Below are 17,227 nucleotides of genomic sequence, written 5' to 3'. Positions count from 1 at the left end.
CCCAGGAGAAACACGCTGTATCTAACTGTTCAACACCCTTACACAATCATCAGAAACCTTCTAAACATTTTAAGCAGAGATATGAGTATAGGGAGAGATTTAGATCTTACAACAAACCAAGATTTGCAAGAGGCAGACCACTAGAATAGCAAGGCTTTGAGTTAACACTTTCAAGCTTCAGAATTTAAGGAGCGTGAGAGATTAAGACTGGAAGAACAGCTTCCATTTGAATTCAACTGACATGAGCTCCAGCTACCTTTCTGTTGAAGAGTATTTCCGGATTTGTCCTTTGATAAATTCAATGGTAAAAAGCTGTGGATTTTCACAGTCACATACTATTGCAAACACCTGAAAGAATCCATAAGAGAAAGATCATGTTCATGAAGCTGTGCTATTTATCTGCTCTGCAGATTGAGGCCATCTTATGTACATTATCAGATTTCTATCATGACCTTTTAGAGCTTCAAATTGTTTCAAGTAGTATTAATAAAAGGTTGCCTCTTACCTCCCCTAGAGGCTTCAAAGTCACAATGTTATAGGTAGCTGGATCCCTCTCAACCAAACAGGTTTCTGTAAGAGCTAGTACTCTTTTCACAGGTTCCTTAAAGAAARGACATGTTAGAAGAGAGAATGCTTGCACTTAGGAGCAACCACATATTGATATGATGCTCTTACCGAGTGTCTAGGTGTTATTTTTTGAACAACAAATTCTGCTAAAGATGTTATGGATTCATCATTGCTGTATTTCCCAAAGCGAAGATTCAAGTATTGATCAAATTCTAAAGAGTCTTTTCTTATCCGTAGAGAGATGCCTATGAAGTTSCCAGCATGCTCTATTGCACTTTTGATAATTTCTTCCCTTTGCTCAGATGCAAACAGGTGCTGCAGATTTTGACAAAAAGTAACAGATGAAAAATATGCCATCTCAAGAAAACAGGCTATTAAGTATCACATGGTTAAGTCCTTGAACCATTACCTCCCCACTGATGAACAGTAAGTTGCACAAGCAACACACATTTATCTCCTTCATTATATACCTGCCCAACAGTAGAGAATCTTAGCTGCTGGGCTTGCCTTCACTAAGCACACAGTATGAAGAGAAAGATGTCCTGAGATCACATATTAAGTTCATACCACTTATTCAAAAATCTATAGTACCCTTTCGGAAGGGCTACTCCACAGCATATTAGCATGTTTTTACTTTAAAGGTCTGCGTGACCTGTCTGTCCACTCTTGGCAACATATCCTGACAACTCAGTAGGAGTGARGAGACAGAGGGTATCACACCCTCACAGGCCCAGCAGCTATCTGTAGGGCAGCTAACCAGCCTTGCTGGGCAAGGTTAGGGAAGCTCTAGAAGATTTGTCATGTATTAGTTTTAATCCAGAGAAAAGCATGCCACAGTACAAGAACAGGAGAAACTGATTCATGTTTTATCAGTAGTGACTGAAGTAGTTATACTTAAGCTACTAATCATGAATTCTTACAGATTTATTTCAACTGTTTACACYGTAGTACACAAATGCATTTAAAATTTTTTACTCTAACATTACACTGCAGCAAGTACTTCCTCAAATGAGGCTACTGTATATCAGATCACATGCCTAAAAAGGAGATATCACCAGTGATCAGTTTATCCCAGAATACCTCCAGAATATCCCAGAATCCTCCATCAATTAGATTAATAATGCTGTGTGCCACTTCGGTAACTTTGAGAAATGTCAGTCGGTTTAACCCACACCACTATGTGGGTTGTATTCACATTAGGTACTCTAACTATTCTATGCTCCGTAATTTTTAAATAGTTAAGAAAAAGCACAYATTCTTCTCAAATATGTTTTGACAAATTCCCTGTTATGTGCTAACRGAAGTTTAAAAGCCATTTGTTTAAAAGCCATGAGCCAGGACCCACCACTGAGTTCCACAGATGCATGTATTTGTATGCTCAAATCATATTGAAGCTTCATTACCACACACAGTTATACAAGCTAACTGCCATGCCAAGATCATGTTTTTAGTACTCACCAATCTACTAAATCCTCCATAAAGGATACAGAAACCTCCCTGATAGCCACCAATATCAACAAAGCCTTCAATATTTCTGTAGTCATAAGAGCACAGCACTTTATTTGTTGCAGGATCAATTTGGTCAATACCTCCAGGAGTCACTTCCAGAATCACAGATTTCCTTGTATCACTCCAGTGATGTTTATAGCAGTTGTACCTCTGTGAACAGAACAACTTTCAGACATGTCTACCCACATTTCTCCATTACAGAGCAACTAGTTTGTTTTTGTGGTTTTTTTTTGTGTGTGTGTTTTTTTTTTTAATCTAAGGAGCATGAGTGTAAAGTTCAAAGATTTATAGCATTACCTCAGTGCTTTGTGGATAAGAACATGGAATCAAAGGAAAGTAGCTATCTACTGACAATGAAGTCAGTAGTCAAACTTTAAACAATATCTCAAAAGAAAGAGTAACAATCTCAGGACAGCCAACCAAGGAAGCAACTGTCTCTTGCTGCAGGAAAAGGTCTAGGGCCACAGCACATGCACATCTGATTAGGCAAGAAGTACCTATTGCACAGATGCTATTATTCAGCTAACCAAGAGTAGCTTAAGCAAAAAATCATAGTGCCAATTTTCTTCTCTTGCAGAGAAGGTCCATTATGAATAATACAGATTTACTGAAGTCAGAAAGCTTAACGGACTGTTCTAGACCACAGGAAGACAAACAGATCCCCCATGTTCCAGCAAGTGTTCCTATGCTCATCACTCAAGATTTATTCTATTCAATGTTTTAAGTCATTTTAAGTCTTATCATATGTGACCAGGAAGTCAGTAGGCTTTTGGTATGTTTTGTGTCTTATGGACTTCAGCTATCAAAGTACAAGCCACGGCTCTGTATATTGCCTTTCTTATTATCAAATAAGGCAAGAAGATTCAGTAAATAGCAATTTTGTCTTGACTGAGTTCAAAAAACTCTAGCTTAGAATAGCTTTCTGCGTAACATCCTGAACTCCTGACACACTAATACTGTTTCCTAGCAGAAAGTAAAATGCTGGAAGTACTACAAATTAAATAGTGATTAACACTTTTTTCCTCCAAGTAACAACTTTACATAGCAAAGTCTTATTTCAAAAGTAACATTCTTTACATGCACTGGAGTGAAGATCAGGCCAAATTAAGAAAACTCAAMTACTCTTAGAAAGCTTTCTACTTTTTCTGAATGAATTCTTAAGATTCCTTTTAAAGAGAAGATTTCAGTTCAGATCCACACTTACAAGATCTATTTTAGGTAGTGCATATAGCAAAGGCACAGCTTACAAGAACACTACGGAAATTGAAGTCTTTAGATCAGTTGAACAGCACAATTCAGACAAGCCTACTTACCCGTCCTGTGATTTTTCCTTCTGAGAAGTCTGTCCTGAATCTCTGTTTTTAAATAGAAGTTAGCCAGGAATGAATACACACATTACAGCCAATCTATCCAGAAAGCCCAAGTTTAAGTTGACACTGTTTTAAATGTTTTTATAATCATAATCGTTAAATTGCAAGTAAAGTTACAAATACTGAATCACACACCAGTTGCTGCAGTCCAAGCACATTGGCATAACAGCTCAAAATACAACTTTGTTTCTTGCTTTTTTTTTTAAATGTAAGGAAGGAAAGTATATTAAACTTTCAAAACTTGTAATGACTACCAGGTACTTACGGCTTGCTCAAAGACACACACTCATTTAAAAAAAAAAAAAAAAAAAAAGTATCTTACCAGTGCTTCTGTAAGGAGTTCTGTTCTGTGCTCTGTGGAAAACTTAAGAGTTTCAGACTTCTTTCCACTCCCTTTCCGAAAAGTGAGGCTAAATTCTGTTCCTTGTCCTTTTCCAACAGGAGAAATACTACAGATATCTCCATAAGGCCACTAGACAATTCAAAGTAATTAGGTTATATCATTAGTAGCCTTAAACCCAAAACTGCATTCCCACCACTCAAAATCCGAGAGCACTTATAACTAGTAACCTGCCATAATGAGACAATAGCTAGCACACAAGGCGCTTTTAGCCTTAACTTCCTACTTGACACTTCGCAAAGTAAGCATCCTGACTCCCTTCAGGGACAGGGCCTCAGTGATCAAACTTATCCAATTCATTCAGAACAGTATGCCCAATAGCAAGCTACTACCTCTTGCCCAATATAGACAAATCACCTGAAAGCACAGAAATCTCTCAAATCTTCAGAGTTAGTGAAGGCAACACCAGTTTCCTGTTAGGTTTTTTTTTTGCAGCAGTTGCCATTCTCATTTTTCACTAAGATCTTCCTAGATTTGGTAGCTTCTAAAAGCCACCATCCACTTTGGATAGTGAACAGAAGTCAACATAAACTCTGAACAGTTTTGAACTCTGTTCAGGGAGGATASTTACCTGATTTGTAACTTCTAGTGTGTTGGGATTATATGTGGTGACAGCATGGGTTCCAACTGAAAAGACCCTCTTATACCTGGAAGATACAGGATGGTATTAGTTTCAGAACTTAAGACAAAACCCTGTTGAACTACAAAGGTTATGTTAGGATACTATAAATTAATGTTAGGAAATGATTACAGATTTTGTAAATTGTTAGCTTGCAGTTTGCCTTTATAACATGTTAAGCCCCTCTGTTCTATATGTATGTCCCTTCTATTAATAAACACCACTAAATGTACTTCCTCATAACACGCTTTCCTATTTTTTTTTTTTTTGCCAAGTTAGTACAGAAAAAACTCTYGAAACCTGCAACCAACAGAGAGTGCTACCAACAAAGAGCAAAATAAATTCTAACACCCAATACACAGACCGTGAAGGAATTCCAGCAACTGCCTCAGACCAAAGTTATAACATAAAGTAAGCTGACTTACATAGTTTATCTCAATGCTGTAGCAAGTCAAAGGGTTACTATGACCCACTCTTCCATTTCCTGGACACAATTCACACTGCATTCCCTGAACCAATTCTTTGTAATGAGGCCATTTAAAGTTTTCCAAAGCAGGAAACTTTGGCACTAATACTCAGCATATTTGAAACAGGAGATAGTCATTACTACTCCCTTTGTATAAGGTTCTTATTCTAAAGCACTTGCTCTGGAAGTAGTCCTGCTCAGAAAGCCAAACCAAATGGGAACACAAGCTAGCTCTAGTCACTATTCCCTGACAGAACAGGACCTGAACCAAGTTAAAATACTTTGGCTAGTTGTCTCCATTAAAACTGATATGGTGTAACAGTTAAGTTTTTCCTCTAGCAAATCCACAGTTTACTGAGAACAACAGGGTAGGATCAACTAAGCAGCTGAATAACTACTTTGCATCTGTGCCATACTAGGTACTGCATCAAGAAGCAGGTCCTCTTCCCTTTCTCTCTGTGTTCTTGTGTTGCAGTCCCCTCTCACTTAGCAGACGTGCAGCATCAAGCCCTCAGTTCTGCATGAGGTCAGACTAAGCATTTGCACTAGGGCTGCAAATTGAGAGTTTCATGGGATTCAGCTAAATTACTGCTAATTAACAGGTCTTCAGAACTACTCCCTTGTTATTTGTACTGTTCTTCTTCCTCTCATTTTAGGAAGGCCAAAAGCATCAGTTTGACAATCAACATCATAAACTTTACTCCCTATATTCGAAGTACTATAATTAAAAACAGTAAATTAGTGCAAGTTCAAGCCATTATTGGCCCAGAAAAGTTTAAATGGAAATTCAAATGGTGCTTATTCTTTTGTTCAAAGCTTAGAAATCCTGAAACATTAATGACCTGCCACTTTAAAGACATTTAATGTCCCCTTTGTTTTTTCCATGCAGTGGAGTTTCTTAAGAATGTTATGTGTAAATTCATGTTGCTTAAGATGCAGCCAAAAAGTAGTATTAGTAAYGAAGCAGAACATTTGCAGTTATTCAGGCTCCTAATAGTTCTAATATACTCAGGTTGTCAAAGAGGACTTCAGTTCTTGGAATACAAGAAAATACTTCAGACAACTGATTGTTGTTCCTCCTCTTGGTGCACAATTTAAATAGATATTTTGCCTTTTATCTGCTTCGCAAACAAAAAAAACTTGTCTATACTGTTCTGAAGGATTTAGCAGTAAGCCTGAAGTACTGTTTAAGGTTTAATTTACTGACTTAAGTACTGAAGAACTTCACAAAAGTTTTGAAACACTGAAACCACTGGTTTAAGAGGACTACGCAGAGACAGCAGATAATTCGAGATCTGCTTCAAAATGCTATAGTCCCACATCTTCTACCCTATGCACACAGCATGAGTATTTCAAGACATAGGAAGCATATTTATTACTCAGCATTCCTAACATGACCCAGTGAGGAACACAAGATACAAAAGCAGATTTGCCGAGTTCATTCCCTTAATCCTCTCCCTAGGTCAATTCAGGAAACTCAAGCTGTGTTGTGAGAAGAGAAGAGATTTAGATCACATGTAAGAACTGACTTCTAAACTGGCTCTTGACCAGATCTTCAAACATGAAGTCATGTATATCTCTAGACTCCAGGCTAAGACTTCACCACTGATTACACTCTACAATAGAGTCCTTTGAGGGATAAGGCCAGGCTGTTTTAAGAGTAGGAACTTGAAACAAATGCCCTCTCTTCCCATTAAAGAGGCTATCACCTATTCACTAGTTTCTTAGAAAGACTGCAGAAGTCAGACATTGCAGATTCATCCTGATTAGAAGTGCTAGATTTTTTTCCCTTATTGCCACACTCAAGGGAATAAAACAGTGTTAATTAATTTTACAGTACTACAGATCTATGCCTTAGTCTCATCTGTACTACTATGAGGCAGTTTAACTGCCATGCACACAGCCCACATTCTGCCAAGTGCTAATTCATATGAATAGTCAAAGAAGCCTATCTAGCACTCCATACTCAGTTACAGTTTTGTGTATTATCTACAGATGACACTGAGAACATCTATAGAATAAAATACTTTTCAGGAATTAAGTTCAGTGGTATGACTGAAGAGATTCATGTTCCGAGAACTGTCTGCAACTTAAATCCCTGTTTCATACACAGAACACTACTGTTCTATGTAGAGTGGACTTTAACACTCAAATACACACCTTGTAAAAGCCATATAAGCTTTTCCTGCATTGCAGGAAAAGGCAACTACACACTAAATACTTCTCCCTTCATTAAGAAAGAATGAAGGGCTATTGAGTTTAAAGAAACCCTCACTTTAACACTTAGTTTCTTTACTAGAATGCTACTAAAGGTTAAAGCCATCTTATTCTATCTAATAGCCTGCATCAGGCAGAACAGGCTCTTTAATTGGAAATACTAGGCAAGAGAAGTAATTTGAGTACGATGCATTTCACTGCAACAAGTGGCTAAATTTTAGATCTACATTTTAGGCCCCTCATATTTGCAGGTCTACAACAGAAGCTTCAGAGAGAAGGACAAGACATTTTCTATTGACATAAGGACACTTTAAGATGGAGAAACTATACTAATATTCTCCCTTAAAAAAGGGGGTTATTACTAAACAAAGCAGTTTTCACACCTGTCCACACAAATCCAGATGTGTGGACCATAACTCACTTGATTATCCAAGAATCAGTTATAATTCTAACAAACTAAGTATTTATTTCAAGCCTACACTTTCAAGAGTCTGCTTTGACAGAAATAGTATTTTATGATTGGAAACAATAGCTGCTCAGTCCACTCTGGACTTTGAACTACCCAGGGCCTTAGTTTCTGCTGTTAAAAAAAAAAAAAAAAAAAAAAAAAAAAAAAAAAAAAAAAGACAAGCTGCTCTCTGGTTAGACGTTGAAGCAAATTCACGGTTCTTGAAAGCAGAGCTGAGAAAGACTTGCGGCTGCTACTCCACAAAATCCTATCCTCCTTCCTCTCCCAGTATTCCTAGCCTTTGATAGAAAGAATTCCAGGAAGCATCAGTAGACAGTCACAAAAAGCCAGTTTCAACTCACCAGCCAAAAACCAGACAGATATCACCTTTCTATAGAGTYGCTGGAATATAGCGGTACCTGCACTCCTGATGTACATAAACATACCTTTTTTGTTCTGCTAATGTTTAGTTAGCAAGAAATATCCAGAAGTTCCACAGCACCACTATGGATGTAAGAAACATGATACCAAACTGGTACAAAAATGTGAGTGAAGCAAATGCCTATGATTAGATATGAAGCTTCAAGTACGTAACAACTGACTTCAAACACATTATAATAGATACTGATTATGAGTTGAATGGATAGTCTTATTTAGAAATTCCCTACCTTTTGCAGACAGAAGTTCTACTGAAGACTTGGATGGAGTATATTTCTAGTAATATGAGTCTTCCAAACAATCTCAACAGTATAATAGGTTAACTGTTAAACAACATTTTTTTTAATACAYACACACACACACAYAYATATATATATAYACACACACACACACAGACTAGTGACCCTCATCTATTAATGTGTGCAAGACACTACTACTTCAAATGACCTCTTCTAGGATGAAGCATTTCCACTTTAAAATTAATACTTCATGCTGTAAGATCAACAGAATCATAAGTTGCTTAAGCCAACAGAACTATTCTAGTGTTATACCAAAGTATGGTAACACATGCAGAAGCTGAGACAATGATTMATCTCCAAATTGGTGCTAGTGAGGATGGAATAAGTTCAGACASTGAGCAGCAAGAGCTTTTAGTTTCAGTTTAACTGCATACTTCATGTATTCTTGGATAAATCCAGGAATGAAGAGGAGAAACTTCACATTAAAAACACCCTTTAAACTACTTACTTTCCCCTCCATGAATGTTTTGTGGTGTAGAAACAAGCAAGATCTCTATTTTCCCTAATTATATTCATCTTGTGCCAAGACCTGAAAACAAGAAGAGACACTCTGTTAGTATTCATTTTTATTTAAAAAACAAAGTTTAATCAATCAATATCCTTCAAGAGAAGGACTTTATCTTTACTTAAAACTGACAATTAAAGCCATGACTGAATATATCAGGAATATTTCTGTTTAGCAGACTGAATGCATGGATTAACTGCCTGAGGAGACAGACATGAATTATTAGTTTCTCATTTATTGGTATATCAGTTACTCTTTAAACAGTTTTACATCATAGTAACTTATTCTCCATTATTTGCCACACTATTGTAATCATACTACATTCTCTGCACTTTTACTTATTCAGGTTTAAGGGTATTTTACAATTCTGTGATGGCAATGAGAAAGTTGAACAGATTGGAAAATAAGCTATTCTATCTGAAACAGAATTTAAAGTTGAGAACCCAACTTATTAGCCACACGTTATGATTTACAACTTAAAAACTAAGTCCCCTTTCTGTTCATGCAGTTYCACCACTGACATCCTGACACGCTTAATTCACACGTAATAGCTATTCCCTAAATACATGCAGGAATGTATTTAAACTTGCCCCAAAACTGCCTGACTGGATCTTTGCTCCAGGAGCTGTTAAGTTCTGAGGAACACTTCTGAATCCTAACACTATCTTCTGCAACTGCTGAATGCCGAGTACTTCAAAATTAAACCTCCGTTTTGCTTCTCTTTGCTTTTATTACCTATAAAAGGCATTTAATTGGAGATACTCAGATTCCATTGCAAGGCTAGCAATTACCACACTTAAGTTTATTGCTACAGCATTCATTTTGTTTCTGTATGTGTCAGAATAAGCATCCCTGCTCTTGATTACTCTAACTGCTACTACTGTCAAGTTTATGCTATTAATGCAATGGTGTCTCCAAAAAAAAATCATAAGCTTAAGAAAACAGTCTGCAAGAATTCATACTTGAAGCTTAGTGAAGCAACACTAAAATAATTCAATCCCACTTGCAGTACCCCACTAAAAACAGGTAGGCTACAGCCCCAATTATCTTTGTGTTCATATTATTCTAGTTATTTTGGCAAAAGGAAGGTTTCTCATTTTGAGGTGGATGATCAGTAATGTTATCTCACTGCTAACTTCCACCCCCTACAACTTAAGTCTATTTACTTTCTGAGCAAATGCTGCAGCAGTTATCTAATCATGAACCTGAGGAATGCACAGCCTGAAATGAAGAATCCCTTTACTCAGGTGGAGAGCCAGCACAGCTATCACTACTTACTGAAGAATTTTGTCTTTAAGAGATTTTTATATATTTTTCATTAACACAAATTTGAGTCCAATTTTCAGAGTTAATAGCCCATTGACTTCTGTCATGAAGAAATCCCCCACGAGCAAGTTTAGGAGCAGAGTTTCATAAGGGGTTAAGATCTTCAACATCATTATTACTGAAGTTTGCTATTTCCCTCCATTTAAGGACTGTGTTGTATTACTAAACTAATTCATGTGCAAGTATCTGAACATCATATTCATAGTTGCACCACCACAGTTAAGTTAGTTTGTCCAAATTACATAGAGCTGTACAACATTAAAATCTGTACAATTCTGTACATTCTGCACAACATTAAAATCACAAAAATGAATGGAAGTGCACTGTTATCTTCTGGAACCGACTGCCAGGTACTCACTCTCTATACCTCCCCTTTTTAACCAGTTTGACACTCCTATGACTAATTCATTAGTAAGTGGAATAATAAGCTTAGAAGACTAGCTCCACTAAATATCGGATCTGATCAGCCCTATTAAGTCTCCCAGACTTGAATACCACCTGCTCTATAGAATATTTAGAGCAAGATGTCCTCGTACGTGCAGAACGAGCATCTAACATCTAGTCTTAACAATACAGCTCTGAGAAACATTCAGTTAAAAGCACCTACCAGCAGCCTCTACTAATTTTATACCAGCATCTCACTAGATTCAGCATAAAGCTGCATGAAGCATAGTATACGCAGTAGAAGTGACACTGCCTTCTTCRGTGTGTTTGTTTTTGTTCACACTAAAACTACTAAAATCATTAAGGTTCAATGTTTTACTAATCACTGTGCTTCTGGACAGCATTTTCAGTGGGAGACACAGTTACAATCGCTATCAGAGGTGCAAAATATTCCAAAAGTTAGCAACAATTCTTGCACGCATTTTCCTGCAATTTAACAGAGCACATAGCTAACAACAGCCTGCTGTTCTGAACTGCTATGTGGAAGTTCAGCGCTCATCTTCTTTGCTTACATAGCAGAGCAAGCTGAAAGTTTTAGATCATGCCACTAAACAAAGACATTTTAGAAAAAAGTTGAAAGTTATTTTTCTTTACTCATTCTTGTAAAACAGCGTGTGGCAGAACTCATACTATAATATCTAGYCATGTATATTTCTTTTGACTATCTGAGATAGCATATGTACTGATTTACCAGAACACACATTAGGTTTTATAATTAATCAAGTTTAGCCATATTATCAGCGGCTACAGTAGCTCCCTTAACGATATTCACATTCGTTTCACAAAATACGACGACATTCCTACTGTTACAATTAYCCTTCTCTTGTATCTGAAATTCCATTCTTCTGTTAAGTCAGTTAACTTTTTAAAGTTTCACTCATACCAGCATCCAGGACAATAAGATCTCATTTAATGATCACACTAGTGGCCCAGAGCATCTGTGCAGGGTCCTGCATCTAGGGAAAAATAACCGTAGGCACCAGTACAAGCTGGGGGCTGACCTGCTGGAGAGCAGCTCTGCRGAGAAGGACCTGGGAGTGCTGGTGGATGACAAGTTGACCATGAGCCAGCAATGTGCCCTTGTGGCCAGGAAGGCCAATGGTCTSCTGRGGTGCATTRGGAAGASTGTTGSCAGCAGGTCGAGGGAGGTGATCCTGCCCCTCTCTTCAGCCCTGGGGAGGCCTCATCTCGAGGACTGTGTCCACTTCTGGGCTCCCCAGTACAGGAGAGACATGGAGCTACTGGAGAGAGTCCAGCGTAGGGCTACAAAGACGATCAGAGGGCTGGAGCACCTGCCCTGTGAGGAACGGCTGYGAGAGCTGGGCCTCTTCAGCCTGGGGAAGAGAAGGCTGAGGGGGGGATCTCACCAATGTGTACAAGTACCTGAAGGGAGAGTGTCAAGGGGATGGGGACAAACTCTTTTCAGTTGTCCCCTGTGACAGGACAAGAGGCAATGGGCAGAAATTGAGGCACAGGAAGTTCTGCCTGAACGTGAGGGGGMATTTCTTCACTGTGAGAGTGACGGAGCACTAGAACAGGTTGCCCAGAGAGGTTGTGGAGTCTCCTTCTCCGGAGATCTTCAAGGCCCGCCTGGATGCAACCCTGTCTAGCATGCTCTAGGTGACCCTGCTGAGTGGGGAGTTGGACTAGATGATCTCCAGAGGTCCCATCCAACTTACTGATTCTATGATCAGATAATATTAAGAAGAAACTGGAAGATTGTTGTTACATGTTCTAGCACAGCTCCTGCATATCCTATACTCGTGGCTCCTAAAGGTTTAACACTGGAGAAACACCTTGTTCTGTTTATTTTTACTGGACTACAGGCAAAAAGTACCTTGAAAGCTGCATTTCATAAACATCTCATGTTGAAAGCAAAATACAAAAAAAAAAAAAAAAACCTTATAAAAAAAAAAAAAAAAAAAAAAAAAAAAAAAAAAAAAAAAAAAAAAAAAAAAACACATCCAAGTTCCTACAGACAAAATATTGTCCCTTTCTCAACTTGATTTGGGAGCCTACTTAAAGCAGTCCTTTATCTCCTCAATATTTTTCTATTTGATTTTTTTCCTAGTCCTGTAAGTAGCAGTGGAACAACTTGAGGGAAGAGTTGAAGCTGTTCTTGCTTGCACTACACATACCAAAACCAACAACCCTTAAGATTAAGGCATGATGAACAGCTGTCAGCAGTCTTCCTGCCTAAAAGTTTAAGATATATGAATTACCCCCACACAAGATGTGTTCAGTTCAAACAAGTTCCTATTTCCYAGTATTTTTCTCATATTCTTATAATCAAAAATAGTGAGAAAACAGACWGAGAAAAGAGAAAGGTACGTCACAAATAAAACTTTGCAGAGTTCAAAGTGAAACTGYGACATTGCAGATATCAAACAGACGGAACTGTAGTTACTTAGTGATACTTATCCACATTCACAAAGTCAGAAGTTTGGATGTTTCAAAGYATAGTGCAGAACTCAAATCACATTTTTTCCTGGCTGGGTTATTCCTATGCTATTAGGTATTTTCTATAACCTTCTTTGGTTAAGGTAGCACTTCAGGGCCCCAAACAAGATTATCCTATTCCACTATCGTGATTTTTGTACAGTGAGGCAATAACCTTTTAGCAAGGTTGTATTTTCAGCTGAGATGTGATTTTTTTTTTGCTTCCCTTCCCCTCAAGAGAGAAAAGATAAACTTACAGGATAAACTAGAGAACAACTGGAAAGCAGCAAGAGCAGGGCACTGAAAAAACCCAAGGTTCTGTTGATCTTTGTTCCTACACACATTTTCTACAACAGATTATTGGAATTAGTTTCCAGATCTTTTGTGCTAGCTTTTAAAAGTTCTAGTTGCTATTCAAACAACAGAGAGGGTTTTTGCACTGACATGTTTTAACTGCCTAGGTTTCATCTACCTTTCACAGTTGTGCCTGTTAATTGACAGAATTTTGCATCTTCACAGATTCTTTTTAAGTAGTATTAAGCTTTTTCTTCCCTGTACGGTACTCTGCTCTCACAGAACTAAAGCTAACTAGCTTTGAAAACAAGTTTCTTCATTTCTTGCACAGGAACTCACAGCCCTTTGAGAGGAAAGAGACCCACACAGCTCTTTAAGACAACATTAGTGCAGGCTGCCTCAGTGGTTGTAGCATCACTGTCTTCAGTGCTTCAGGATGCAGTTCAGCAGGACATGCTGGGAATTCAGACGCTGCTAGTACCAGAAGTAATGGTAATAAGTGTCCATTCTTCAGCTGCTTACTCCCATTCCCTTAGGAAGAACTAGCACTTAGGATCACTGGCTTCATCCATATTCATTTTTTTTTTTTTTGTGTCTGCACTAGTTTTTTCCTGAATTGATGAATCAAACTGACTCCCTAGTTAGTCTGGCAAAGAGGGTTACTCGCTAAGGGAAAAAAGAGTTGTGTTCTTTTCAGGAATAGTATAGCTATCTTGCTGTATTTCTTCAGAGCATGGTTCAGTTCTAAGTGTTAGTAGTGAAGTAGGATAATTCGAAATAGGATAATTTTTTTTTTTGAAGTAAACTGAGGGGTGAAACAGCTGAAGGTTCAATATTCCAATATACAGTTGAATGTCAGCTGAAGAATTATTTTGTAGAAGTCAAGAGCTTCATTTACCAAGCCTCAAACACACAACTTAGTCATTTGCTCAGTCTACAGAAACAGAAATCTAGCCATTAAGAGCAGTCCCCAGAGTACCACTAAAAAAAAAAAAAAAAAAAAAATCTGGAAATATCCAGTGATTCAATCCCTCAAGACAAGTAAGTATTTGGAAACTATGATAAATACCACATGYCATCAGAGGAACAGTGATACATACAAGATAAATCATTTAGAAAAATTATTTCAGAGAGCCTAAAATGACAAGTGAGGCTCCTGGAAAGTCTATGCTGCAGAGGAACACACACAGCTTTGAGTCTCCAAATGCTTTAGTAGAAAAGCCAGCAGTAATAATGGAGAGAAATCAGGAGCACTTTTGGTAAAGYGTTCTGTCATTTGGCTGTCTACAGCAGGCAGAAATTAGACCAAGACGCATATCTATATGCTCAAGCAGGCGACAGCAAAGCAGTTTGACTGTAACACTGGGTCTGTTTGTACAGTAGCTTCCTAACTCAATTCAAAGAAGAAACTAGAGTAACTAGCAATCCCTATGACAGCCTTCCTCTCTTTCTACACATCTCAGTACATGTGAGTAGCCTATTGCTGGAGAGACAGTCTTCTAATTAGCAAGAAGCTAAAGTTTAGATTTCAAGGAGCGTAAGTCCTAAAGCCAGGAGTACTTTCCAAAACGCAGTACTGTATCAGCAGTAAGTAGCAGAAAGCAAAGTAGCTATCTACTCAACTTCTTCTCAGACTCACTACTGTAAGTTCWATTTGCATAAAAGTGCACCAGAGACCAGGGAAAAACATTTCAGATTATATTAGCTTTAAAAACAGTCACAGAGTAGAAGACTTAAGTGCATTAATAAGTATAACGCTAATCATCTTATAAACTTATCTACTCACATTTCMCCCAGCAGCATTTTCAAACCCCTCCCTTGACTTGAAAGCAGCAAGCTTTTGGGAGGAAGCAAAGGCACCAGTATAACATCTTCACAGCCCAGACCTCAGCCCCTTGTGCAGATGCAGCTATCAAGGTGCAAGCTCCACAGCACCTAACAGGAAGCTCTATCCCCAAAGCTCTTAGCAGTTCAGTGCAGACAGAAAAAAAAAAAAAATATTTAGTATGCCTTCTTGCTTCTACTTTCAGAAGAAAAGAAGTAGGTGAAAAGTAACCAAGGGAGAAACTCAAAATCCCTTGGAGAGAGAGAGAAAAAAAAGCACATTCCACGTGGATTTTCTGAAAGATACATTTAATTATTCTTCTTTTCAGCTTAACTATTATCACTGTTAAAAAAAGTTCACCTCTCTAAGAGCAAGCCTTCACCTGCTATCCCCCAGTCTTCATAAGTTATTTCCCGAAGCATCCCATGATGGCTGTGCTTTGATCCGAGGCCAGGAGTAGAAAAAAATATAAAGCATCCTTTCTTAACGGACACAGTTGTACTCATGTAGCAAAGAAGACAGATTCTCCCCTGCAGCTACAAAAGCTGCACGAGGAGCAGAGCGCGTTCAATGAAACACTCGGCAGAGGCTAGCGAGAAGCCCAGCCCCTCCTCTGCCCGGAGGGGCAGAAGGAGCAGGGGCCGGGAGCCGTTTGTTTTAATCCACAGCATCACACCTTGCCGCCCCCCACCCCAGGGGGGGGGCTTTGCTGGCGGAGGCATCTGCCCCGGCACCCTCGCCGCTGCCCCCGCCCTGCTCCCCCGCTTCCCACACAGCGCCAACAGCCGGGCGCGCGCCGCCGCCAACGGCCAGCGCCGAAGCGCGCGCGCGCGCGCCCCCCGCCCGACCCGGCTGCCCAACGGCTCCGCCCGGGGCTGTGGAAGGAGGCGGCGGCCGCCACCACCTCCTCACTTCCCCCGCCGCTAGGATTTACCTGGCCGAGGAGCCTGCGCTGCCCGGACCTGCCCCCACCAGCACCTCACGTCCCGCCGCTGCCGGCGATAAGGGCGAAGGGCCACTAAGCGGAGCCCTCGGCCTCCACCCGGCCAGGCGGCAGCCGCGGCGCCTCTCCAGCCCCCTCAGAGCCTGGCTCTGGAGGCCGCCATCTTAGCTCCGGCAGCGAGACCGCCCTCCCGACGCAGACGCCGTCAGGCTCGGAGCCGTCACGGGACGCGGTCAGCTGATATAGGCGCTCTCTCCCCCACCTCCCCGGGCGCCCTCGGCCCGCCCGCGAGGCCGCCTCGCCCTCGCTCCTCCCGCCCTCCCCTCCCCTCCCCGGCGCTGCGCTGCCGCGCCGGGAGCTGCGCGCACGCGCGAGGCGGCCGCGGCGCAAAGCTTCGCTGGTCGCCTCAGCACGGCGGCGGGGGTGGAGCGAGAGCGCTGCAGGGAGCCGTTGGCTGACCGTTGGGGCGGGGAGGAAGGGGGGTGGATGAAGCGCCGAGGGTCTTGTGCCGTGCCTGCACGGCTCTGCCTGTATTTTCGCTCTCTCTTGTGTTTTAACGACGACTCTTGGGCGGATTGGTAATCTCGGCACCCAGCTCCTGGAGTCCTGTATTTGTGTAGCTTTTGTGAAGGAGGAGGCGAGTGTTTTCTTAGTGGGAAGGATGGTGGTATGAGGGGATATGACTCCACAAGGATCCAGTGGTGATGGTAGATGCGTGTCATTCCTTGCTTGCTGKTTGAAAGCAATCCCACAGTGTCTTAATCCTCTCTCAGGATTTTGGGGAATTTACCTCTAGATATGTTAACTAGTTTTTGGGATAGCTCTCAAGTTCATGATGTGGAAAACAAACTGCAGTATTATATTAATGTTAGTGAGCCACTCATTTATGTGATTGGCTAACCACCCATGAAAGTTGTTAGGGGACTTTATGCTCTCCCTTTCATCTGCTTCCCATATTCTGTTTAGAATGCACAAGATTTCCCAGTGATGTTGTAAACTACAGCAGTGTTACGGCAACTTGAAGCAGTCTCTTAAAAATGTCTAAAGATTGGGGTAAATATTTTGAAATATGCCTCAAACTGGAACACTTGGTCTTCCCATGCCTTTTCTGTGAAATG

General features: G+C 40.2%; 1 protein-coding gene across 4 annotated transcripts in view; it reads right to left on the bottom strand.

Annotated features, from left to right (window-relative positions):
* Positions 1–16,310, bottom strand: part of DNAJC13 (DnaJ heat shock protein family (Hsp40) member C13) — a 54,949-nt gene extending 38,639 nt beyond the window's left edge. For 3 of the 4 annotated variants that reach the window (XM_085311860.1, XM_085311858.1, XM_085311861.1), the window contains exons 1-9: positions 16,101–16,310; positions 8,782–8,862; positions 4,418–4,493; positions 3,769–3,918; positions 3,390–3,431; positions 2,026–2,226; positions 676–882; positions 506–601; positions 257–348 (exon numbers count right to left, since the gene is read on the bottom strand). In XM_085311860.1, the coding sequence (XP_085167986.1) occupies positions 257–348; positions 506–601; positions 676–882; positions 2,026–2,226; positions 3,390–3,431; positions 3,769–3,918; positions 4,418–4,493; positions 8,782–8,849 (932 nt within the window). In that variant the 5' untranslated portion in view covers positions 8,850–8,862; positions 16,101–16,310. Of the gene's footprint in view, positions 1–256; positions 349–505; positions 602–675; positions 883–2,025; positions 2,227–3,389; positions 3,432–3,768; positions 3,919–4,417; positions 4,494–8,781; positions 8,863–15,548; positions 15,693–16,100 lie in introns of those variants that run through there. The other variant, XM_085311859.1, reaches the window with a different exon arrangement.
* Positions 16,311–17,227: the final 917 nt, after the last annotated feature.

Source organism: Rhea americana, unplaced genomic scaffold, assembly GCF_003343005.1.
Source record: "Rhea americana isolate MKP2758 unplaced genomic scaffold, rheAme1 scaffold_35, whole genome shotgun sequence".
NCBI lineage: Eukaryota > Metazoa > Chordata > Aves > Rheiformes > Rheidae > Rhea > Rhea americana.
The sequence above is the reverse complement of the archived record's forward strand: the minus strand, read 5'-3'. Positions and strand labels throughout refer to the sequence as shown.